Source organism: Daucus carota, chromosome 4 (assembly GCF_001625215.2).
Source record: "Daucus carota subsp. sativus chromosome 4, DH1 v3.0, whole genome shotgun sequence".
Taxonomy (NCBI): Eukaryota; Viridiplantae; Streptophyta; class Magnoliopsida; order Apiales; family Apiaceae; genus Daucus; species Daucus carota.
Window position 1 is genome coordinate 49436301 of NC_030384.2, and position 25230 is coordinate 49461530.

Consider the following 25230-nt stretch of genomic DNA (forward strand, 5'->3'; position numbering starts at 1 on the left):
TTCTATTGCTTCTTCTTTATATAGAAACAAAATCATATTAAAACTTGCAAGCTACTATATTTCATAAATAATCTGAAACAAAATCAGATTCTGAAACTTGCTTCTAATATATTTGAAACTAAAAAAAGTAATTCTAATTTTTAATATTTTTCATCCAAAAATTTCAAAAAATTAAAAAAATAAAACGAAGCGATGGGAGATTATACGAACATTAATCATGTCGGGACGTATGAATTCTAATCCATGCAAGTGTATATTAATAAATCCTTCCTCCAATTTCTTTGGATTGGTTATTTACAAAAACATCAATTTAAATTCATGAGATAGCAGTCGACTCCCACATCCGACAAACTCTTACTCTTGTCAATCAATCATCTTTATCGCCATTGGCACCACCACCGATGGGTATTTACATGTGCAGAGAGACCTGTTTGCTATTCTTTTCCATGATTAAATAATCCGAAATCAGATTAAAAAACTTGCAAGTTACTATATTTTTCATCCAGAAATTCCAATAATCTGAAACATAATCAGATTAAAAAACTTGCGAGCTATTATATTCCATAAATAATTTGAAACAGAATCAGATTAATTTATGTCAAGATATATATCATATCAACTAATTTGAAACAAAAAAATATTTTATTTTTAATATTTTTCATCCAAAAATTCCAGAAAATTAGAAAAACAGGACGGAGTTATCTGAGAGGCGCCACCTACACGCCCCTCGCTTCTCCTTTATATAAGTATATTGTCAGGATATATACCATATCAACTAATTTGAAACAAAAAAATATTTTATTTTTAATATTTTTCATCCAAAAATTCCAGAAAATTAGAAAAACAGGACGGAGTTATCTGAGAGGCGCCATATAAGTATATTGTCAAGATATATACCATATCAACTAATTTGAAACAAAAAAATATTTTATTTTTAATATTTTTCATCCAAAAATTCCAGAAAATTAGAAAAACAGGACGGAGTTATCTGAGAGGCGCCACCTACACGCCCCTCGCTTCTCCTTTATATAAGTATATTGATTATATTAATGATTCAATATTAATATTTGTAGAATGCAATAATTTCGTGGATGTCTATAAAAAGTATATTAATGATTAAAAATTAATATTTATAGGATAAAATAAAGTTTATATTATAAAAATATTGATATAATACCAAGACTAATATATAAAATTGCAAAAATGGACTATAATTCATTGTGAAAAAAATGAAAATAAATTTCTACACGTAATTAACAATTTAAAGAATGACGAATCTTAATTTTATTTGTGTTTTTATTTTTGAAAAGTAATCATGTTCTTACATTGTCACATTCCTCCAATTTTTTTTTGGATTGATTGTGCACAAAAATATCTAACTTAAATCCGTGAGATAGCGGTGTATAACTACCCTTACTTGTAACAACCTTTATTTTTTAATACTATATATATAAACAGCCTTCACTTGGAGCAATTTTTGATATTTTTCATCCAAAAATTCCAGAAAATTAGAAAAATAGAACAGAGCGATGTGAGAGGCGCCATCTACACACCACTCGCTTCTCCTTCATATAAGTATTTTCCTTTATAACGGTCTATAATGCATGAATAATATTTTTCTGCATACAAAGTAAATCATATAAAAATTAACAACAACAAACATGTGCGATAAACAAAACAAATATTATAAAAGAATAACCAACAAACATACATCACTAATAGTTAATTTATCGATATCATCCATCAATATCATGTTAAGATCATATTCTTCTCCCGTGTTTGGATTTGTCGACTCCCACATAGCGGTCTATAACTACCTTTGCTTGCAACAACCATTATTTTTTTAATACCGTATAAACAGCCTTCACTTATCGTTGCAGAAGAACGACACCACCGAGTTAAAAATCGAGAAAGAGAACTATCACCAGAGAAATGCGGGATTGTGGTATTGAGAGAGAGGAGGTTGTGTTTAGATGATCCAAAACCTTACAACCTATAGGGGTCTTTATAGGTGCACAAAGACTTGTGTGCTACTCTTTCCCATAATTAAATAATTTGAAAAAAATCAGATTAAAACTCTCAAGCTACTATATTCCATAAATAATCTGAAACAAAATCAGATTCTGAAACTTGCTTCTAATATATCCGAAACTAAAAAAGGTAGTTCTAATTTTTAATATTTTTCATCCAAAAATTCCAGAAAATTAGAAATATAGAATGAAAAAGAGGTAGGTTTGTGGTATTGAGAGAGGAGTTTGTGTTTAGATGATCCAAAACCCTACGATCTATACGGGTATTTATAGGTGCAGAGAGACTTGTTTGCTACTCTTTCCCATAATTAAATAATCTGAACAAAATCAGATTAAAATTTTCAAGCTACTATATTCCATAAATAATCTGTCTTTTCCATAATTAAATAATCTGAAACAAAATCAGATTAAAACTTTCAAGCTACTATATTTCATAAATAATTTGAAACAAAATCAGATTCCGAAAGTTGCTTCAAATATACCCGAAACTAAAAAAGATAGTTCTAATTTTTGATTTTTTTCATCTAAAAATTTCAAAAAATTAGAAAAATAGAACGGAACGATGTGAGAGGCGCCACCTACACGCCCCTCGCTTCTACTTTATATAAGTATATTGATTTATATTAATTATTTTAACATTTTTTGAAATAAAAATTTAATGTTCAATTTTTTTCAGAAAATATTTTAATAATAACTTATGCAACTATATATTATACATGTTTTAAAACATTTGTTAAGTGATCGCAAAAAATTTTTAACAACCCACAGTCACAATTAATCCAGTTATTATTTATTAACTTTTAGAACGATAGTAGATTTATTCTAAGTCCAAATATTCTATTCTAGAAGCCCAATATCATATTTTTGTGCACGAAACAGGGAAAAGAAGAGGAAAAATTTGGCATAGTTTGCAAAGAGGTGGACTAGCTAACGGTCGGATTTTGGCCCAATTTCTTTTGTCAAGGCCCATAATCTTAATTTCTCGTACATAATAAAACAGGAACAAGAAGAAACAGTAAAATTTCCAAACTAAAGGACTAGCTAAAAGAATGGTGCGAGTCTTCATCACCTCTGTGAGGTAACGAGAGACTCAAGGAGAAGCCCTTAATCTCATTTTTCGTCAAAAACTAAAAAATTCTTCCTCATTCTCCAACTGCACTTTCTGCAATCATCATAACTGTAAATATTCTTCCCAAAATAGAAACTTTTGGCAGCCAACACGATCATAACCGAATCCAACTTCTAACCATCACTCCAACAATTTTCGCATGCTGCAACAAAAAATCCCGTTAATAAATTCCGTTGCAATACGCGATTATTCTAGTATTTGCTGTGATGCCGAGCAAGCTTAAAAAGGCTATTGGGGCAGTAAAGGATCAGACCAGCATTAGTCTTGCAAAGGTTGCTAGCAGCACGAACCTTGAGGTTTCGATATTAAAAGCTACGACGCATGAGAATATCCCAACGGAAGAACGTTACGTAGTTGAAGTTGTTGATCTCGTTTCTTCGGATAAAAGTTACGCGAAATCATGTGCCAGAGCCATTGGCAAGAGGATCGGGCGCACCAGGAATTGGATTGTTGCGCTGAAATCATTGATGCTTGTTCTCCGAATATTTCAAGACGGCGATCCTTATTTTCCTAGAGAAGTCCTCCATGCGACGAGACGAGGGGGGAAGATTCTTAGCCTTGCTAACTTTCGCGATGAGTCTAACTCAAGCCCGAAAGATTATACTGCATTTGTGAAGGCTTTTGCTCTGTATCTGGACGAGAGGCTGGACTGCTTCCTTACCGGGAAGCTTCAGAGGCGATACACGTTTAAGGATACGGAGAATGGGGGGCATAGGAGACACCAGAGACAGAATGAGGCTATCCGGGATATGAAGCCACCAATGCTGCTTGACAGGATCGTATTCTGGCAGCGATTGCTTGACAGAGCGATTGCTACGAGTCCGACTGGTGCAGCCAGGACTCACCGGTTGGTCTTGATAGCTCTTTACGCGATTGTGCAGGAGAGTTTTGATCTTTACAGAGACATCTCTGATGGACTCACTCTTCTTCTCGAAGGCTTCTTTCAGTTGCAGTACAATTTATGTGTCAATGCTTTCGAAGCTTGTGTTAAGGCCTCAAGACAATATGAAGAGCTTATCGAATACTATTCGTATTGTCAGAGTTTAGGGGTAGGCAGAACTTCTGAATACCCCAGCGTTGAAACAATATCTCAGGAGCTGATAGAAACATTACAGCAGTTCTTGAAAGACCAATCGGCTTTTCCAGCAGTTGAGAAAACTCCGGAAATGCTAGCTCTCCCAGCACCTCCAACGCCAAACTCCTCGAGACATGAAACTTGTGATAGCTATGGTGGAGAGTCTGAGCTCTCTGAATTCTCCACGAGTAGATATTCCGGGGGAGTTTCTGATTTCGGATCACAGTGTACATCATTAGAGGAACTGATGAATGTCACAGATACAGTAACAAGACAGGGGATTTCCATAGACCTGGAGACTTATAATACTGGACAATTTGATAATCACAATCAACAAGACGAGACACTAAGAACAAGCGATGCAGGTTCAACTCATTCATTACCTGAATTAAACGCAATGGCGGATTTCCTATGTTTAGATGATTGGCCCGAGCAAACACACAAAACAGAATCCGAGCAACATCAGAGTTCAGCTTCCGGTTGGGATCTCGTGCTTGCAGAAGCCATGAAACAACCATTACATCAGCTGGATCCCGAGGAATCAAATAGAAATGCATTTCCTCAACAAGAACAAAAAGAACAAGAGACAAGCTCAGCAGATAACTGGGAGCTTGTGCTAGCAGAAACCAGCTCACAACCGATACAACAAATGCCAAATATTAACTTTTCACTGGATAATTTGTATAATCAGTCAGCAGTATTCCCACCAGAATATGCAAACAACCCAGAAAATCAGACAACATTACACTTAGAGCCTGACAAACCAAACAATTTTGATCCCTTTACAGAACCCGAACATATAAACGGGCAAGATACGAGTTCAGGACAGGGTTGGCAGCAGGTGCTAGCAGACACTGCAACACAACAATCGCAGCAACAGCCAGATTTCATTTCATCAGAAGACAATATGTCTAATCAAACAGAAACAACTTCAACAGTTACTTACAATCCATTTCTGGAAGACTTGAGCGGATTAGATACTGTACCTAGTATTGCAGATCCAACTACGGATGCTGGTCTAGAAAATTTCGAGCCAGGTTTTCAGACCAATGATGCAATTTCAGCAGCGCCTATGTTCCAAGAAACAACTCCAGCATATGCACTGCCTACATTTCAAGCAGCAGCCCCGACATTTTCAGCTCAGAATCCAAATGAGAATGACCCTTTCTCTGATCTGCCCACTGAACAAATGTTCAACGCGTCCATTAACCAACAAAATTTGTTGCATGAACAACAGTCGTGGTTGCAGCAACAAAATGAGATCATAGCAAAACACATGGCTTAGATTTCGAACAATAGAGATACATTTTAAAATTTTAACTTTTTTCCTCTGTTAATGCTATAATCTATGGTCTAGTTTAACATTGATATTAGTTTCTATTAGGTTAGTTCTTAAATTGCTAGAATCCTTTCTTCTATATGTTTTCGTTCTACATTATCTCATTTTCTCTTAAACTTGATTAATTCTCCTCTGATTTCAGTGACAAATATAAGAAGGAAGAACGTTGCAGTGGAGCAATTATTGGTTTTGAGATCAAATTAATCATATATTAACTTAAAACTCTTCCTAATGAACCTTCTTCTTTATTTCAAATTTTTAAACATCCTCATAAACGTTGCTTCAGATTGGAAACTGGAATCTGTTAGCTTACTGACCAAGACCATGAGTTCAAAATATTTTAATTTGATTTAGTCTCCGGCCTTGTTCATAAGATTCTACAGTTAATATATGTAATTGCTAATTTAGGTTGCATATAGCTACGCAAAATATTATAAGAACTATTATACGATGACCGTGGAGCTTCTAAAGCTTTCTTTTCTCAGACTTCCCTTCTTTGACAAGGATTTCTGAAAGTTTAAAATAATTTACGAAAATACGATATTAAAAAAATGAACAGAGGACTTGCAACCAGGCAACCAGCAGTTTGTTTGCCTGGAAAACTAGGAATAAGATTAATAAGTAGAATTGATTCTTTCTTTAAAAGTGCAAATCAGAGCATGTGCGAGTAGAATTTTGAAATATGAAACAAGTCTGAGCTGAGTCTATTATTTAACAAGTTCCTGAATTCTATGATTAGAATGTATGATTATGCAAAGAAATTACTATGTATCATCCAAGACCAGGATTGATATAGTCCAGATGATAAGATAAGATTATTTTGCATGTGAAATAGGCCATAAACTATCAACTGATAATCTAATGCATGTGAAGGAGTCCCGTGTGGGTCCTCTACCAATCTCAACTATAGCTTCACGTACCAATACTGCAGTATAAACAATTCAAGAGTATAATAAAATTACTACTTGGAAATTGGAACCCAAGTTGGTCAATGAGGCACAGAGACAGTAACTTGTTATAACTATTTATGTTGTTTGGAGCAGGAAGTATGAAGTTGGTAGGAAAGATGGAGCAAGTGTGGCAAATGTAACTATGAAGTTAACATGATGTATAAGGGAGATGCATTTTTTTTACTTTAAAGCTTGGATTTGCAGTTACCTATGAAGTAGGCATTATTTGGTGTATTTTACAAGGTAAGGAAAAAGACTGTGGGGGTAGGAAATTATGGATTTGCCAATCTACACATGGATGAAAATACAACAAAAATATAATAATAAAATGGTTTGTCTAGTATGTGCCCATGGGCACATGCTAAGCGCGGAAATTTTTGTATTTGGGTGATTTTGATTGGTGTGGTTGGTGTATTTGCAGGAGGGTCCACCATTATCAAGAGAGAGGAGCCAATCAAAATGATCTAAACACAAAATTTTCCGCGCTTAGCATGTGCTCATGGGCACACCATAGAAAAATCGATAATAAAAATCAACTTGGTATGTATGTTTAACTCATTTCCAACAAAATCTGATATTTTAAGAACATTCATTTCAAAGAAAAAAAAAATAACTTTAAGATTCAAGGAGCTCTCAAAGTTCCACAATCTGCTACCCAGTACACACCACCACAAGTCCCCTGCCCTATTCCATACCAAATTCCGAAACCATAAACTCGTAGTAACTAATAATATCTGACTTTCGTAGATAGTTCTTCATACACACACAAATGTGAACACAGAACTTGTGTGAGCCATCTTTTGATCTTCACTCTTCCCCATAGTAATGCTGGCTGCAAACCAGCATCTGTTCAGAATTTTGGAACTAACCCATTCCCCAATCTTTATTATAATGTCACACCCCTATACTTTAGAGTCTAGTAACACCACTACACTAAATCTGCGTATATGTTTCGTGTATGCCTTTCTAACAGAGTATCCTTGTGAGTTGCAAACAACACGAGGGCCCTAACTTTAGGTTCCCGAAACTCAAAACTTACAAGTCAATATTCTACTACTACACTTACTTCTTGATCTACTCCCCCCTATTTTTATATAATAAAATCTTTTCTTGAAACCATTCCCCTTTTTATGAAAATACTGCTTCGGTGTATAAAGATGGTAGCATAATTCATAAGAATATCAAACATGTATTATTAAGGTAATTAAGGGACTCATGCCTGTCATCTTACAGATGAACATGATTTATCAAAAAATATTCAACTCGATTGTTACCAGCACCAAGGGACATGACCCAAGGACAGTCTCCAAATTCTCTAATATAGTAATATACACCAATCTATTATTCGAAGAGTTCTATTAATTGGTATCTATTCTCTTTACCTGATGTTTGCAGGCACTAATTCTCGATAATAGTGAAATAAAACAAAAATTAAGTAACGGAAAAGATAAGCTCCTATAGTATATTGGTAGATGACAAGTTCCTTGTAGGTGTCCTATAACTTGCAATATCTCAGGGTATGCCATTCAAAGATTTATATATAAATCTCTCTCATACATTTGATAGATACCATATTGATATTCTATGCCCATAAATAGAGGAAATACAAACTGTGTGTGTGCAGAACCTTGAATGGAATAATAGAGAGGTATAATAATTTCTCCAGAACAGGAATAAGTTAATATTCAATATTTCTGCATATGGTAGCAGTAGCAACGACCACAGCTTTTACACTGCCGTAAAACAAGGCCTAATTTTATTAGGATAAAAACTAAAACAAAACGAGAACAAAATCAGACCCTTCTTACATATTAATAAATTCAACCAACTCCGGGTTGACAAAACCTATCAAAAAAACCAAGGATACTCCCGAAAAACCGCATCCATGTCGTTTCCTACCAACTTTTGAACAATTAAAACAGACTACAAGTCTTTGTTTTGTTTTTACGATGAATACTATTTACACAAGTTAGTATAAAGGTAAATATGGGGTATACCACATGTGTGTCTATTTGCAGTTTGCTGCTTGCATTTGGAAAGTAGCTTCCTTGACAGTAAGAAAAATCCAAGAGAATTCCTACAAAAAGGAAAGGCAGTTCAGTGGCATGGCTATTAGGACAAACAACTATGAATATATTCATAAAGTAAATAATTACTATGATTCCACAAATTTTCAGATCAGTAAATTACTTCAGTTAGGCTAAGGCACCAACAACCAAGTAATAAGGTTAAGCAGCTTTAAATATGAGATCATGGCAGTCCAATATCATAACATTCATCGCAGCATAATTACTTTGTCATTTCTGCTAGTGAAGACCTTACCACAAGTTTTCAGATTAAAGCTGCTTGCAGCAAATGACTTACAATGACGAAAGGAAATAAATCTTTTTCCTTCAGCTGATAATGCACTACATAGTAACTAAAAAACAGTTGGAAATGTGCAACAACTGAACACGGTGTGATTTATTTACAACAGAGAGCCTAAACATTAAGGCATGGCCTTCTATGATCCAATAATTCCCTATAGACAGTTTGCTTTGTTGTTATATCCTATTATCCGAATTTTTTTTACCTTTCTTGGAATAGTGGGATTAGTGATTTTGCATTCTATTCCCTCCAAGTACTGCTTAGTATACTCTTGAGCCTATTTCCAGATAATTTTTGCAATAGTTTTTTGGCTCCGGCCACCTCCATTTCTGCCAAATTTTGTAGATATCTGCAAGCACCGGAAGCCACAAGCTTCTTTCTACAACCATTACTCCCTCCGGCCATAATGGCCGATATCACTGCCACTGGAAACTTCTTGGGTACTGACTCAGTCTTGGGATCCAACATCTGAACCAATCTCATCACACTCTCGTCATCACCGATCAAATACTTTCGATTCGATTTCACAGTCAACAGCAAAACAAGTGACTGTGTCGCCACCTCCTGCAATCCACCCGGCTTTACTGTCTCCATAAATTTCACCAAATAACACATACATCCGGCAATATTTTGCTTATTCCTTTCACTCATCATCGACAAATCAGCCAATAAGGAAACAGCAAGGTGCTGTAAAACCAAATTCCCATTCTTTATAAATTCTGACAGATGAATCACAAAACTACTTGATAACGATAACAGCCTGACGGTATCCATAGATGAAAGAGAATAAATTGCGCGTAAAACATGTTCTAACACAACCAAATCAGACAATTCATCTAGCAAATGCAAAAGAGCTTGTAGCCCCTTCTCTTGCAATATCAAATCACGACAATCCTCATCCACCGATGCCAAAACTGATATACAATTCGCAGCTTTTGCTGGCACCGAACTTAACAAAGTAACTATGCAACCCACTCCACCTTCTTCCCTCAAACAAATCCTTATCTCCTCAATTAATGCAACATTCGTAATCGCCCCCAAAGCGTGCGACTGTGCAACAATAGACCCATATCTACACACATCAATCAAAACTGACACACCACCATAAGCCAAAACCGCCCAAGCATTATCCGGATCAACAGTAATTGCCTCAACAGCCATCACCGCTCTTTCACTCAACAAAACCGAATTCGATTCAATAATCCTCAACAAAGGACCTAAAGCTCCTTCCTCAAACACACATTTCCTCGACTCTTCACAAGCAGACGCCAGTAACGCCACAGCCAAAACCACCTTTTCGCGTAAACTATCATCCACATTATAATCAAGCAAACAAACTAAATACCTTACATTCCCCTCTTTTGCAACCACACTCCCCGCCTTCTCATCCTTTTTCAAAACCTGAATCAACGAGTCCATAGCCTTATCTTTGAACTCAATTCCCCCAATTTGTAACCTCGCGAAAACGTCGCGAACATAAAACCCTAGCTCTACCAATCCGGCACCAATTCCGGGTTCAATTAACACAATTGCAGACGATTGTTGCAGCATACCGGACCTAACTAACAAGTCCAGGTCATCAACATGCTTCGATATCGAACCGATAGCGATATCGAGGTCACTCTGCGTCAGTAACTTCCCAGCAGTCAACACGTCGTCCGTACACTTTGTGGCGAGAGTCTCGATGAGGCGGAGAGTGGAGAGGACGTTGGAGAGGAGAGAGTCGAGGAGAGAGTTATGGGAGAGATTAGAGAGATGAGAGAGATGAGAGGAGAGAGAGGAGAGATTTGTTCGGATGACTTGCCAGCGAGATGTGAAGTGCTTTGTGGAGAGAGATGAGGTGAGGAGGGGAGAGAGGAGCGTTGTTATTTCCGTTAGGGTTTCGGCCGGCGAGAATGTCGGCGGTGAGGCGGCGGCGGAATGCATTTGGTGGGAGAGGGTAGAGGAACTGTTTAGAGGCGCCAAATTTTGGGGTTGAGTCACGGGAAAGTTTAGATTTGTGTGTTTTTATACAGAGCACTGATATTTGATTTAAAATATAAAATTTAATATTATTTTTTTTTGAAAGCAAAATTTAATATTATTAAAATATTTTATGAGTTCTGGGTTTTCGATCATGTTTAATCTGTAAATAGATTAATACTGCGAATTAATTTTTACATAATCTATACTATACTATAAAAAACCAACATATGTATAATTTGTAGTCGTACAAAATTTTGGTTTGGTACTCTCCTCTAAAACTAAAAGTCTACAAGTAGATATCTATTAAACAGTTTCATATACTAAAAACACTCCTTATGTATATTAATATCTTTTTAAATATAATTTATAATTAGTTAAAAAAAAAGATGAAACTACTGTTAATAACATATATTAATATTAAAAATTACTTATAGATAAACGTATAACTAATTATAAATATACAATTTTGAATATCTTTTGTCTAAAATACATATAAATAATTAAAGACGCTACTTTTTAATTATAACGTCTACTCGAAATTTAACACTTACGTATTCTATTTCATTACAAACACGAACCATTACGTAACATATGAAGATATATGAAATATGAAAATTTTGATTTAAATTGAATAATAAACTGTCACATATTAATATAGAAAAATATTTATAGATAGATAATAAATTGTGAAAGTTAAATTTCCGTTAGAAGATATAACGAGTTGGTTAATATAATTTAACTAAAATCCAATTCATTAATACTAAAATACTAATAAAATGGTGTAAAGAATTAAATTATAATTAATAAATTATGAATCATATACCCGCCCGTGCTTTGCACGGGATTAAACGCTAGTACTATTAAAGCCGAAACATTAAAAGTTTGGTCAGTCAGTACGCGGGCTTTTATACGGACTTTTATAATTAGCGGGTTTCAAACAAAATTAGTGGGCTTCAAACAAAATATAAACAAATCAAAATATAAAACAAATCTACGATCAAAACATAAAACAAATATAAAACCTATTTGACTATACCAAAACTAAAGTCAAACCTTAAAAAATACTATACTATTAAAGCCGAAACATTAAAAATTTGATCGGTCGGTACGCGGACTTTTATACGGACTTTTATAATTAGCGGGTTTCAAACAAAATTAGTGGGTTTCAAAAAAAAAAATATAAACAAATCAAAACATAAAACAAATATAAGATCAAAACGTAAAACAGACACAAGACCTATTTGACTATACCAAAAATTAAAGTCAAACCTCAAAAAAAATATACGCATCTATACTTACTATACTATTAAATCCGAAATATTAAAATCCTAAATATTAAAAGTTTGGTCAGTCGGTACCTGAGCCAGAATACGTGCCTATCTATATATACCAATATTCTTTTTAACTAAAATATGTTATCTTTTTTTATATTTTCTAACTAAAAAAACTCCATTATTTAAAACAACATCGAAAAACATAATAATTACCTTTTTAACTAAAATACATTATCTTTTTTATATATTCTAACAAAAAAACCGGATCTTCTACAATTAATACGGGCTACATATATTATAATTTTATTCTCACCAAAATATTAGTTTACTATACTATTAAAGCCGAAACATTAAAAGTTTGGTCGATCGGTACTTGGGCAAATTATAGGCCTCCTTATATAATTAATTATCTTTTTAACTAGATCTATTATCTTTTTTTGTATGTTCTAACTAAAAAAACTCAATTTTCCAAAAATAATATTGGACAATATAGCAAGTTAGCAACTACTCTTCTGCACTAAAACACATTATATTTTTTAGAATCTTAACTAAAAAATCGATTTTCCAGAAAAAACACATGCAACATTAATATAAAAAAGATATTATATATCTATATATTATACTATTAAAACCGAAACAGTGAAAGTTTGGTCAGTTGGTACTTGGGCCAAAATTCGGGCCTATCTATATACCAATTATTCTTTTGAATTATAATATGTTATCTTTTTTTATATTTTCTATCTAAAAAACGGATCTTTTACAATTAACAAAAGCTACATATATAAAAAATATAATATTATTATATATAATTTAATAAATAACCTGTGATATTTTTCAAGCAAAATACATTAACATTATTTTCAAATACACTAATGACTCACTTTAATTAAAAGTAATATTATAAATCTATAATGTACTATTATACTATCAAATCCGAAACATTAAAAGTTCAGTTAGTCAGCACGAACCTCCTTAATTTATAACATGTGATAATATATTTTTTATTATCTATTAAACCAAAACATTAAGGTTAGTATGATGGGTCGTTATTTGGTTTTACGTGTCTTTTTAAGTTAATATGTTACATACTATATTATTAATTATCAATAACGAAATATTAAAAGATTGATCAATTGATTTATATCTGATTTTATAGATCCCCTTAAATTATAACATGAAAAAAAATGTATTTTAACATTCTCAGTAAAATATATATGTTCGACCTAATTTTTAATTAGTCATTTGACGAAATTAACTATTAAGAATTTATCATCTGTAAAATAAAAAATTTATTTAATCATATTATTCAATTATAATTTTATTCTCACAATAATATTTGTTTAAGTTAAAATATATACGATAAAACTGAAAATATTATAACCCCGCCCGTGCTTTGCACGGGTTATAAGCTAGTATAATATTGATCGAATTTGTGGTTATAGTGAGCCACCGGACTGAGGTGTTTATTGGTGTTGGGACAATAATTTGGGTGATCAAATTTTTATGAAGAATGAAAATTAATATTTACAATTTATAATCTACTATAATTTTTAAATTCAAGATGTTAGGTATTTTTTTCCTCAAATTTTAATTAAAAATATTTGATTCCACATTTCAACTCATATTAATTAACAAAAATGTCTTATATATACATAAATTATTTAACTAAAATTAGTGGTTTGTTTGTCATATTATTTAAGATAAAAAAGTTTAGGATGAAATTCAAAATATATAATATTAAATATTTTAAATTTTATTGCGCCCTTCTTAAAAAAGTTGCGTTATATGTTTTCTTTTTTGAGTAAATATGCGTTGTATGTTGGTGCACATTCTGATATGTCTTTTAATTCGGGTTTACCTCAATATTAATGACTACAACACTGATGAGGTGTATCTGGATTATATGCTTGAATGGAACAAGATCAGTAGGTAGTTAAATCCAAGGATTGAATAATTTTGTTTCAATACAAAATTATTATAATTTGATTCAATTTTCTCGACTTTTTCATGATATCCCTTCTGGTTGGATTCGAGTATTGTTCCTCTAGATTTATATATTTGATTTTACTCATCTCAAATATTAGTTTTGAAACTCGAATAACCAATAACAAACACAGTGTAAAGTTTTTTACTGCGAAAGCATAGACTCATGCACATTGAGTCATTGACTCCAACTAAAATAAAAGAGGCTTGTCTGTGTTCGTAATTTGATCACGAACTTCAATTGAATGCGGTCTGATTAAATTTCTGATTATTTAAATAATAATTTAATTAATTTTTATTTAATAATTTATCTTTTTATGAAACAAATTTAATAATTTATCTGATTCTTGTTTTTATAATAAATGATTATTTAGTAATTATTGGGCCGAGGCCCCGACCCGAGCCCTTATGTTGAAATTCCCTTTTTTTCTCTCCGTGAAATTCGATATTAAATTATCAGACCGTTACTTGTATGAGAAAAACTACCGGCTTATCTGTCAAAAGTAAACAGCCGCCCAGGTACAGTACATATCAGTCTGTATGTATACATCGGATATGGCGCTGGCGACAAAGTCGGAGCTAAACGTCTCTACCTCCGATTTCGTCCCCGAGGTTGCCGGAGATTCCGCCGACGGCGACGCATCTCCGGTGGAAGTGGATAAAGAGCTGCTATGTCCGATATGTATGCAGATGATGAAAGGCGCGTTCGTCACCGCGTGCGGTCACAGCTTCTGTTATACTTGTATTGTCACGCATCTAGAGAACAAGCATGATTGTCCTTCTTGCGGCAACTTCCTTTCTGCTAATCAGCTCTTTCCTAATTTCGTGCTCGATAAGGTTCGCTTTGTTTTGTTTAGTAATTGCGCAATTAATTTCAGTTTGATTGAGTTAATTATATGAGTGAATTCAGTTGAATTAAGTATATATATATATTGTAGTTTGTGATTGGCGCGATTAAGATTATAATTAATATAAGGAATGGAGAAATCTGATTGAGATATAATAGCTGGAAGAAGTGATTGATGTTGGAGAACTGTAGGTAGAGTTGTAGATGTAACAATTCGGAGACGTGATTCTGTTTAAGAAGTTATATGTCGAAATTAGGTATTTTATATTTAAAGGTGCTGTATTATTGTGCAATAGATTATTGAGTTTAATTGGAAGTTTTAAGTTACAATAGAACAAAATGTGAATAATGGTGTAGCGATGAATGAGAAGGTTGATTGATGAATTGAATTGTTGCCAAGTAAATTCTGATTGTATAGACAAGCGTATTGGAGCTAGGTAAGTTTAACGATTAGTTACTTACCTAATAAACCAAGTAAATTGTTAAATTCTAAACTGATTTGGAAATATTTTTGAGTTTGAATGGGAAGTATTTTAAGTATGCGGTCTGTGGAAAGCTTAATGTCGTGAGAAGCTACATTTATGAGTCACTTCTTGTACAAGATGATGGGTACGTGACTTATGGCCATGAGCAACCTTTGCTCATGCCATGAATAGTTTATACTTGATTTTAAGAAAAGTTTGTAAAACAAATATGACAGGACACAATAAATTGACATTACTAGTTGCTGCAACTCACTCAAGTTTAGTGAGCTCACTTTTGGATCTCATTTTGATAGAGGTTTTATTAGGCCGAGGGTGTAGCTATTTTGTGTGTGTGTGTGTGGGGGGGGGGGGGGGATGTGTGACATACTAACAAAAGATAGTTCATTGGTATTATTTGTTTATTAACCTTACCTTATAATTATGCAGCAAAACTAATTTTGCTGCGTTATCTTAATGAACCTTGCATTTCACATCTCTTTGTGCTGAGATGAGGGCATTGTTTGTTGTACATCCTTAATTTGTTACATGTTTGCTTTGGCTAGTGCTTTTTCTGATTACTCATTACTAGTTTAGACAATTAATTTTGATGATCTTGTGAGTGTTGATTTGGAGACGTAGCAAAAGTTTGGTAGTAAATGTAAGGTTTTAACAAGTAAAACAAGATTATTTAAGGAACTCCCTCTACAGCTTGAAACAAGTCTTAGGGTTGGGACCCACTGAGTCAAAATATACTATTACCATATGATTTAGCTTAATATATTTGTTTACTCATGTATGTATATTGATTGCTAAATTTGATCAAGTTATAGTTTTCCTATATTTAACCTATGACTTGACCTGTTCTCTTGAGATAGTTACAAGATTTACATTACTAAGTAAAGGTGATATTGTAACCTCAACAAAATTCCTGCCTTAAACTTGTTGTAAGATTTTTTATATGTACAACATTGTAGCTATTGAAGAAGGCTTCCACTCGTCAAATCTCAAAAACTGTCTCCTCTGCTGCACAATTTCGTCAGGCATTACAGAAGGTGTGTTTCCTTCTCTTAGCACAGTAAAATATCTAGTTCTCTATCAAAACCTGCTCCTTTCTGATGCTCTTACTCCCTTTGTTCCGAATAATATGAACCCTGTAATTTATTACATTAAAATATATGAAGCATTATCTCAGATAATGCTTATTAATATGATGTATTATTTCAATCCTTATGCACCATGTATAATAGTATGAAACTTGATTTTTTAAATTTCGTTATCAGTCTTTCCCAGTCCCAGTTATTCCATTGTTGTTGTAATGCTTCCTATTTTTAGATGTGAAGTCTAATGAGGGCTACTATGAAAAGTTTACTTACGGGTGGGGAAAGCTCTTCTATTCTGGTTCATGGTTTCTTTTGGCCAGCTAACATAATTTCAATCGAGTATCATAGCAGTCCATTTAAAACTTAACATTAAGAAATAGAAAGACTGAAGTCTTTTTTTTGAACTATCAGCTAGATATAAACTTCATGTATGCTTGTGTGGTTATGGTTTATGACAAAGGTAAACTTATAATGGTAGAGAAACATATATTGTGGTATGTAGAGTCATATTTGGAAATGTAGTAATATTAGATGTCACATGTTCTCTTTGTATATTATGTTATGAAGAAAGTGTTTAATTTATCTTCAGTCATGCTCTAACATGTATGTTTGTATTTGTTCCATATCAGACGTTTTGACTATGCATTTTGGGTAAAAAAATGAAATCCTCATTTGAATTGTTGAATAGAGAAAGTAATTAATTTTAAGCCATATAATACGCAAACTGGTCTTAAATCAGATTTCATAATCAAATTAGGATTACAGATATGATTTATTTGATCAAATAAATTTTAAACCATATAATACGCAAACTGGTCTTAAATTAGATTTTATAATCAAATTAGGATTACAGAAATGATTTGTTTGGGTAAACAAGTGACTAAGTGAGGGTGGCTGAGGCTCAAGGAAATTAAGAGTGAAGTCAAAAGGTTTTGTGTTGGGATTTTATGGTAAATAAAAGTGACTATGGAATGTATCTGCCATTATATTGTTATGGTGAAGGGCATTAAGGCGATTTTATCGAGTGAATTTGTTTTGTTTTCTCAAAGCTGTTATTTTTTATAATCATTGCCCAACTTAAGCAGTTATAGTGAGTACTGACATACAATATGTATGCAATCGAAGATTGTTAAGCACTGCTGTTTGTATAACAGAAATGTTGCTTCTTGCTCGTCATTTATGCTCTTGTTCTTTTTACTCTGTAGATACAGATTAACTGCACAAAAGCAAATATTTAACTTTCTTGGAAGAGTCATATATTACAATTTTTTTCTGATTGTTAGACAGGGTTGTGAGGTGTCAGTGAAGGAACTAGATGCACTGTTATCGCTCCTTGCAGAGAGAAAGAGAATACTGGAGCAAGAAGAAGCGGAGAGAAATATGCAAATACTACTGGACTTGCTGCAATATTTGAGGAAACAAAGAGTGGATGAGCTCAAGGAGGTTCGTAGATATTCAGCACACTTTTCTGGAAGTTTAGCAATAAATTTAGACCTTATGGTTTTTAATGTATTGTTTTTTTTGAAAAAGTTATCTTTTGGTGCGTAGCTGATCTCCAGTTAGTTCCTCCTATTGATATCTTACTGGAATAAATCCCTTTATGATAAAACCATCTGTGTTAACATTCATATAGATGATTTATTTTTTTTCCTTTCCAGATACAAAAAGATATGCAGTTTGTAAAAGAGGACATAAATGTGGTGGAGAGAGAAAGAATCAATTCATGCCGGACAAGGAACAGGTCTTTACCGGAAGTACACATGTTGACTGATGATTATACAATGGTCAGATCTTGGTCTTCATCAGTTGAGAAGAACACTAGTACTTCCATCTCCAGCCCTCAAAATTCACGTGGAAGAATGTCTACATGGAATTTTCTGTCCAAGAATGTGGCTGGAAAAACTCAAGCTGTTAAGCTTGGACCTCATAAAAAGGATAATATGAATATATCGAATCCACAACATACGAGTTCATCGGGTCTCTCTGTTGTTCGAAAAAAGCGGGTGCAGTCGCAGGTTTTTTTACTCAAAACAATGCTATTAAGCAATGAGTCTATAATGATTTAATTTATTATTATTATTATTTTATTTTTTTAGGGGAGGGGGGGTGATGTGGTTAGTTGAAATAGTAAGGGTAAAGTTGGTACTAGTTTATGTTGTAGTATTTTGCATGATTAGGAGTGAGTTGTAAAAGGCTTGCTGAATAAGGTGCTGAAATTCATACTGACCATAATTCTGATTCTTGAATGCAGTTTAATGAACTACAAGAGTGCTACTTACAAAAGCGTCGCCAATTGGTGGACAAAGTAGATGACCAGGTTGAAAGTCAATCATCTGTCATGCAGAGGGAGGGGTTTAGTGACGGTCTTTCAGATTTCCAGTCTGTTCTGTCAACCTTCACACGATACAGGTGCGATAATGAATTATAGAGTTCTGGTTTTTTCTGCTAGTACCATCCTTTTTACTTATAACTAAATTTACTGCAAAACAGTCGTATGAGAGTGATTGCTGAACTTAGACATGGAGACCTTATGCACACTGCCAACATAGTTTCGAGGTGAGTATATTATTTTCCTTGTCTACCCGCCAGCTGCTTCATTGTTATCTATTTAGCCCTTGTTAGTTGAACATCTTTTTTGGTAACTGATAGTTGCACGTTTTCTTGCACCGGAATATATCTGACATCCTTTTATTGATGTAGTGATCAACTCTTGTAGATCAAAGCTTTTCTTCTTTGAAGGAAGTTATCATATTAGGTTACCTTGTAAAGGATGCAAGAAACCATTAACTAACATGTTTTAATCTTACGTTTTTTTTTTCCATTTTTTTTGGATTATCAATTATGTTAAGATGGAACATAGTTTTTAACAAATTAAATGTGTGAGAATTTTTTCTCTTGCGATCCAAATTAAGTTTAAAAGGAACTTGCATGTATGCTAGGAAGCATGAGTGCGGGGGTGAGGGCGCGCGGTACGTGGATACGGGAATTCGTCAAATTCCAAAATATGGGGATACGGGTGCGGGGGATACGACAAATATTAAAATATTAAAAATGTTACACACACACACACACACACACACACACACATATATAAATAATTCATAAGATGTATTTAAGTAGAACAAAATAGTGGAATAACTAAATTAATCATCCTTAAGTCTTGACAATTGAAATACATAAATAACTATTGCAATTTAAGTGATTCAATCGAGCATAATCATAACTTCCATCTCGTGCAAGTACTCAATTAGTCTAATTAGGTTTTGACCTTTCTTTTCTTTCTTTTGACCAACTAATTTTAAGTGTTTTTTTTTTTTGAAAAAAACAGTTGCTGTAAATTATGATTCGTGCCACTCCCGCACCCCCATCCCCGCACCCCCGCGTATCCCCATCGCTGCCTCCAATGATACGCCACGTGGCTTATCCCGTGCGTATCCCGCCGCACCCCCAAGTATCCCTTACACAGTTCTTCACCCAGATGAAGTATCCCTGCTTTCTACTTTCTAGCATGTATGCCAATGAAACATATAAAAAAAATTCAAGTATTATACTTGTTACTCGATATTCATTGTTAAACCCTTAATATCTATCATCTGTATATAATGAGCCTGTTTGGCCAAGCTTAAAGTCCGGGTTTTAAGCCATTTTCGACTTTAGGCCAAATAATGTTTGTTTGTGTAATAAGACAGAAATTGGCTTAAAGTTAAATAAGCCAGAAACTGACAATCAGGATTTGGTAGGATGTCTTTTTCGAACAACTTATTTTACTTTTATAATTAGTTTTAATAGAAGTCAATTTCATCACTCAAATAAATAACCTATCATATATATTTTTAATAAATCGTAAGTCACCTTTAATATAAAATTATAAATCACAAGTCACCTATAATATAAAATTATCCAAACAGACAATTTAAGTTGCGCACTTATCACATTAAGTCACTATAGTCATTATATTAAACTCACTCAAACGAGCTCATTATTTAAGGTGATTATGACAAAATATTAGTCAAACATTTTAATCTTTTACTACTGGACTTGAGTTGCATAGATTGGATATGATTGAAATATGTTTGTTTGCCAGGCTTGTATAATTAAATGCCACTGTAGGGGTGAATTGGATCTTTCTTTTTTGCTGGAGTTGATATTATCTATTCTGGTATGCTTTGTTTGTTGTCCTGTTTCTGTGATTGTATATATTTATGATACACTGCAATATTTTTTTCTTGTAATTTGGTATCAGAGGAACTAGCATACACTAGAATTATTGTTTTCTAAACTACAGATTTTGTCTGTCACTAGTTTTGCCAACATGTGCATGTAATTTTCCCTTAATAACAATTGATTTGTCGAACTTTAATAATATATGTGATGTTAACACAGTATAGAATTTGATCGCGATGATGAACTGTTTGCCACTGCTGGAGTCTCGAGGTCTATAAAGGTCTTCGACTTTGCTTCGGTGAGCTTTTGATCTCAATCTATTTTTGCATTTGTCATAGATGTTATATCTAGCCATTGATCATGAGGAGTTTGCATAATGATGTGTCATGTGAAAGATGCTTTGTAAAAGGCTTGTTAAGATATTGGCACCAGTTGATGCACGATATGTTTTCAAATTAATAATAAATAATATATAAGAAAGAATGAAATTTGAACGTGTTCTCCATATATACCCGAGAAACATAAAGAATGATCATCCCCTAAATTAAATACACCATGATACCATATATCTCTTTATGTGGTAATTAGTCATAAATTTAGTCTTAAGCTAAAGTGGATAGAAAAGTCTTGCTGCAAGGGCTATAGGTGCCACCTTATTGACTATCTGGTTGGCTAAAAACTTCTGCCTATTTTACAATTTAGAGATTACAAATATAACCTTATTTTTAAAATATTCATGAAGGAGAGAGAGGGGGAAGGGGCACTTTAACTAAACGTCTAATTGTTGAACCTGATTTTTCTTTTTCAGGTTGTAAATGAACCTGCAGATGTTCATTTACCTGTTGCAGAAATGTCAACACAATTCAAACTTAGTTGTTTAAGTTGGAACAAATGTATGAAGAACCATTTAGCTAGTAGTGATTATGAGGGAATAGTAACTGTATGGGATATGGCCACCAGACAGGTATTTTGAAGATCAATAATAATTCCACCTTCTGATATTAAATGCTATGTCTATTATTCTGGTTGATTTAAAGTTTTCTTCTTTTAATAAGTTTTAACAAGTTTATTTTGTGTATATAAAAAATTGGAATGTCCAGAGTGTGATAGAGTATGAGGAGCATGAGAAACGAGCATGGAGTGTTGATTTTTCTAGCACAGAACCATCAATGCTTGTATCCGGGGGTGATGATTGCAAGGTAAAAACTGTCACGCATCTAATAAAATTTTACCTTCTTTTTTAAGCAGCGTGCAACAGGTTTTATCGATATACAAAGCGCAGCTGAATTTACTTTTAAGCTTGAAATATAATCATCGCTTAAAATTTTTCTATTAGCTATATCTAAACTAATTATAATTATATTATTTTGCAGAGTATTAAATGCAAATTCATACACACAACTGTTATTTGGGTTTTTATTGGCCTAATTGCACACTTTAATAAATCAAAAAATCTATTTATCCTTCTACTGGAAATTGATTACTGAAATACTGATATTTTTTTTGCTGCAAGTCCAAACTTGACACCTGGGTTAGAGGTTCCATATATATCTTCTAGTTGCTCACTACCTTTTGCATATAATTACTTTGAACAATTACAGGTCAAAGTTTGGTGCACAAAGCAGGAAAGTAGTGTTCTCAACATTGATATGAAGGCAAACATATGTTGTGTCAAGTATAATCCTGGATCTAGCATTCACGTTGCGGTAATTCATTTGTATCTTTGCTTTATTTCTCATTTCATATTAATGTTAGTCTAACCTAAGTGTATATAGATCTGAATTTAGCTTTCATGTTACCATCATCCTTTTTTTTTGCACCATTTCTTATTTCACATCCATAGTAGAATAAATTTAGTTTTTTGGATTTTCTTTCTGTTGATTTGAATAAAGAATGGGGCAGGAAGTGGCGGGTCCAGGTGGGGTAATGCTTTTTATGTTTGTATGTCCTAACCTGTTTGTATTTAGAAGTCAAAAAAATTCTTGTGGGTCACTATACTGCATAGCAACTGCCGTGCAATTGAAAATTTCAATTTTTGAGCTGAATAAAGTGTGAAGTTTCAACATTTCCTCTGCAAATGAAATTCCTTTCATGCTTGCTTTGGAGACCCATATGCGAAGTGCCACCACACTCCATAATTTAGCAGGCCTGCAAACTTTCGACTTTATAATATCTGCTTTACAAGCTTGGTGTTGATCAGAGATTTATACAGTAAAATATTACCAGATGTAATACTGTTCATGTTGCTGCATGTATTAACATTCTTGTTATCTAGTATCTCTTGCGCTTTCTTGAATAAGGCAAGCACTCTGAAGAATATTTCATTTTTTTGGTCTCTTAGCTTTTAAATCCACATTAGAATACTCATCCAGCACATTGGTTGGCAATACAGTCTGATTAGTATTTGCACAAACAAATTTTCAGCCTTGGATCTTCATTAGTTCTTTACAGCATCTTCTTTCTGATACCTTTTCTGGAATGCAGGTTGGATCTGCTGACCATAACCTCCATTATTATGACCTTAGAAACACCAGCCAACCGATTCATATGTTCAACGGGCACAGGAAAACTGTTTCATATGTTAAGTTCTTGTCCACCAGTGAGGTTGCTTCTGCATCAACTGACAGCACCTTAAGAATCTGGGATGTGAAGGAGAATTTGCCTGTAAGATAATTTAGTTATTACCATTTATCTTAATTTCATATTTAGGTACTATTATAATATATAATACTGCCTTTATGTTCTCTCTATAACTAGATCTTCATCTTGATTGGTTGACTTTTTAGGTCCGTACCTTCAAAGGCCACACAAATGAGAAGAATTTTGTCGGCCTCTCTGTAAATAAAGAATTCATAGCTTGTGGGAGTGAAACTAATGAAGTGTTTGCTTACCACAAGGTTAGCAATATTTGATATTCATGCGCAAGTGGTTCTAATTTACAGGGATAATCTAAAACCTCATACTTAACTTAAAATTTACAGGCAATTTCTCGACCTATGACATGGCACAGATTTGGTTCACCCGATATAGACGATACAGATGAAGAATCAGGATCATGCTTCATTAGTTCAGTCTGCTGGAAGAGTGACAGTCCTACACTGCTAGCTGCCAATAGCCAAGGAACAATCAAAGTTCTCGTTCTTGCAGAATGAAACAACAATTTTTTCTTTATTTATTTGTTTGTAAAATCATTTTTTAGAGACACTGGAGAATAAACACTTTTCTGTTGTAGCATTTGGTTGAGTCACTATGGAATTGTACATAAATATACAAGAGCAGGCAAAGTGAACTGAGGGCCGTGAGGCCGAGGTGATTTTAATAATTTATGAGAATTGTTAACATTTTCTCTCCCTGTATATGCATGTTTAATGTTGAGTGGTTTGTGGATTAGACTAAAAGTGTAAACACAATCATACAGACAGGAGAAACGAAGTGCATGTCGAAATGCAGATGATGAAAATGTAGAGCAGGAAAATGTAGTTTTACAAGAAACACAAATTTACTATCTATACCAACATTTCCTTTCGATTTATTTCTATGAAAGTTACAAATTTGTAAAATCATCTTTAATACATCAAATGGTTAAGAATCTAGTATCAAGAAGAACGCTAGAAGTTAGAGATGAGGAAGAAGCTCCACTGGCCATCGTCAGATGTATCATCTTGAAACCGGAAAGTCAGCACGAGGACTTGCAAGGTCAAGAAAACACAAACACACACAGTGAAGTTACCAGAAAGAAAGAACAGATGTAAGAAGAAAAAGCTCAGGAGAGATATCGCCACGGCCGCATCACATTTTCCCGTGTTGCATGACAAGGAGAGCCATGGCTAGCCATGCTCCAGGAAAAAGGTCTTCAAGGGTTGACCAAAGCTTCTGATACAGTAGCGGCTTCATATTTGATACAGAGATAAATTGACGAAGAGGGTGCACGTATTTATAGTGAAAACATGCACTGATGCGTCGTTGTCTCTGGGGAGAGATGTGTAATAAGAGTCAAATAAATAGAGGGAGTGGCTACTCGAAAACTGATGTTTTGTGAATGTTTTTTGTGTGGGAAGAATATAAAAAACATTATGATCAACGGCCATGATCGTTTGTTGAGAAAAAGAGAAGATCACGGGGAGGAAAAGGAGACAAAATAATAGACTCCTTTTATCATTTGGTGCATTGAAAAAATGGAGACAAAAATACTGGAGGTTAGAGCATCTCCAAGAGTCTCCTTGTTGGCTCCTAAATATAATATAAAAAATATGACTCTTAGTAATTTAGAACAAAGTTAAGAGTGTACACTCCAACAATACTCTCTACATCTCATCTCTATTTAATATTTTATTCATATATTGGGCTCCACTACAACAAAAGAGAGTGAAAGATGGAGATGAATTGGAGGGAAAGATTTTTTTATTGTAAAAAAATAAGTTAGGAGCCATGTGGTGGCTAACTTTGAGGAGAGAGGAGAGAGAAATAAGAGGCTCTTAAGATTTAAGAGCCACTTAAGAGTCTCTTGGAGCAACATTTTTCCTCTCCTTCCTCAAATCTCAAG

The 25230-nt window shown here is 33.7% G+C and overlaps 3 protein-coding genes across 4 annotated transcripts; 2 read left to right on the forward strand and 1 right to left on the reverse strand.

Moving 5' to 3' along the window:
* Nucleotides 1-3365: 3365 nt before the first annotated feature.
* LOC108217532 (clathrin coat assembly protein AP180) lies at nt 3366-5519 on the forward strand. Its single transcript, XM_017390359.2, has one exon. The coding sequence runs from the start codon at nt 3366-3368 to the stop codon at nt 5517-5519; it is 2154 nt and encodes a 717-aa protein (XP_017245848.1).
* Nucleotides 4859-10877, reverse strand: LOC108219469 (uncharacterized). Of its 2 annotated transcripts, XR_001806588.2 has the most exons (4): nt 9096-10877; nt 8521-8600; nt 5221-5415; nt 4859-5088 (listed from the first exon to the last, which is right to left on the reverse strand). XR_001806588.2 is itself a non-coding variant. In XM_017392939.2 (2 exons), the coding sequence occupies exon 1, from the start codon at nt 10814-10816 to the stop codon at nt 9131-9133; it is 1686 nt and encodes a 561-aa protein (XP_017248428.1). In that variant the 5' UTR covers nt 10817-10877; the 3' UTR covers nt 8255-8600; nt 9096-9130. The 2 variants fall into 2 exon arrangements, 1 of the variants encoding a protein (XP_017248428.1); XM_017392939.2 differs by lacking the exons at nt 4859-5088; nt 5221-5415 and having other exon boundaries at nt 8255-8600.
* Nucleotides 10878-14559: 3682 nt separating this feature from the next.
* Nucleotides 14560-24043, forward strand: LOC108219209 (E3 ubiquitin-protein ligase COP1). The gene is made up of 13 exons (XM_017392528.2): nt 14560-14949; nt 16398-16475; nt 17811-17966; nt 18182-18538; nt 18775-18932; nt 19014-19079; nt 20907-20985; nt 21496-21651; nt 21788-21886; nt 22289-22393; nt 23172-23351; nt 23474-23584; nt 23669-24043. The coding sequence occupies exons 1-13, from the start codon at nt 14653-14655 to the stop codon at nt 23837-23839; spliced, it is 2013 nt and encodes a 670-aa protein (XP_017248017.1). The 5' UTR covers nt 14560-14652; the 3' UTR covers nt 23840-24043.
* The last annotated feature ends 1187 nt before the right edge of the window (nt 24044-25230 follow it).

Coding starts and splice junctions, on each gene's coding strand:
- LOC108219469 (XM_017392939.2), bottom strand. CDS start 10,816: ATGCATTCCGCCGCCGCCTCACCGCCGACATTCTCGCCGGCCGAAACC.
- LOC108219209 (XM_017392528.2), top strand. CDS start 14,653: ATGTATACATCGGATATGGCGCTGGCGACAAAGTCGGAGCTAAACGTC. Junction 18,539..18,774: donor AAAAGCGGGTGCAGTCGCAG/GTTTTTTTACTC, acceptor TCTTGAATGCAG/TTTAATGAACTACAAGAGTG. Junction 20,986..21,495: donor AGGTCTTCGACTTTGCTTCG/GTGAGCTTTTGA, acceptor TTTCTTTTTCAG/GTTGTAAATGAACCTGCAGA.
- LOC108217532 (XM_017390359.2), top strand. CDS start 3,366: ATGCCGAGCAAGCTTAAAAAGGCTATTGGGGCAGTAAAGGATCAGACC.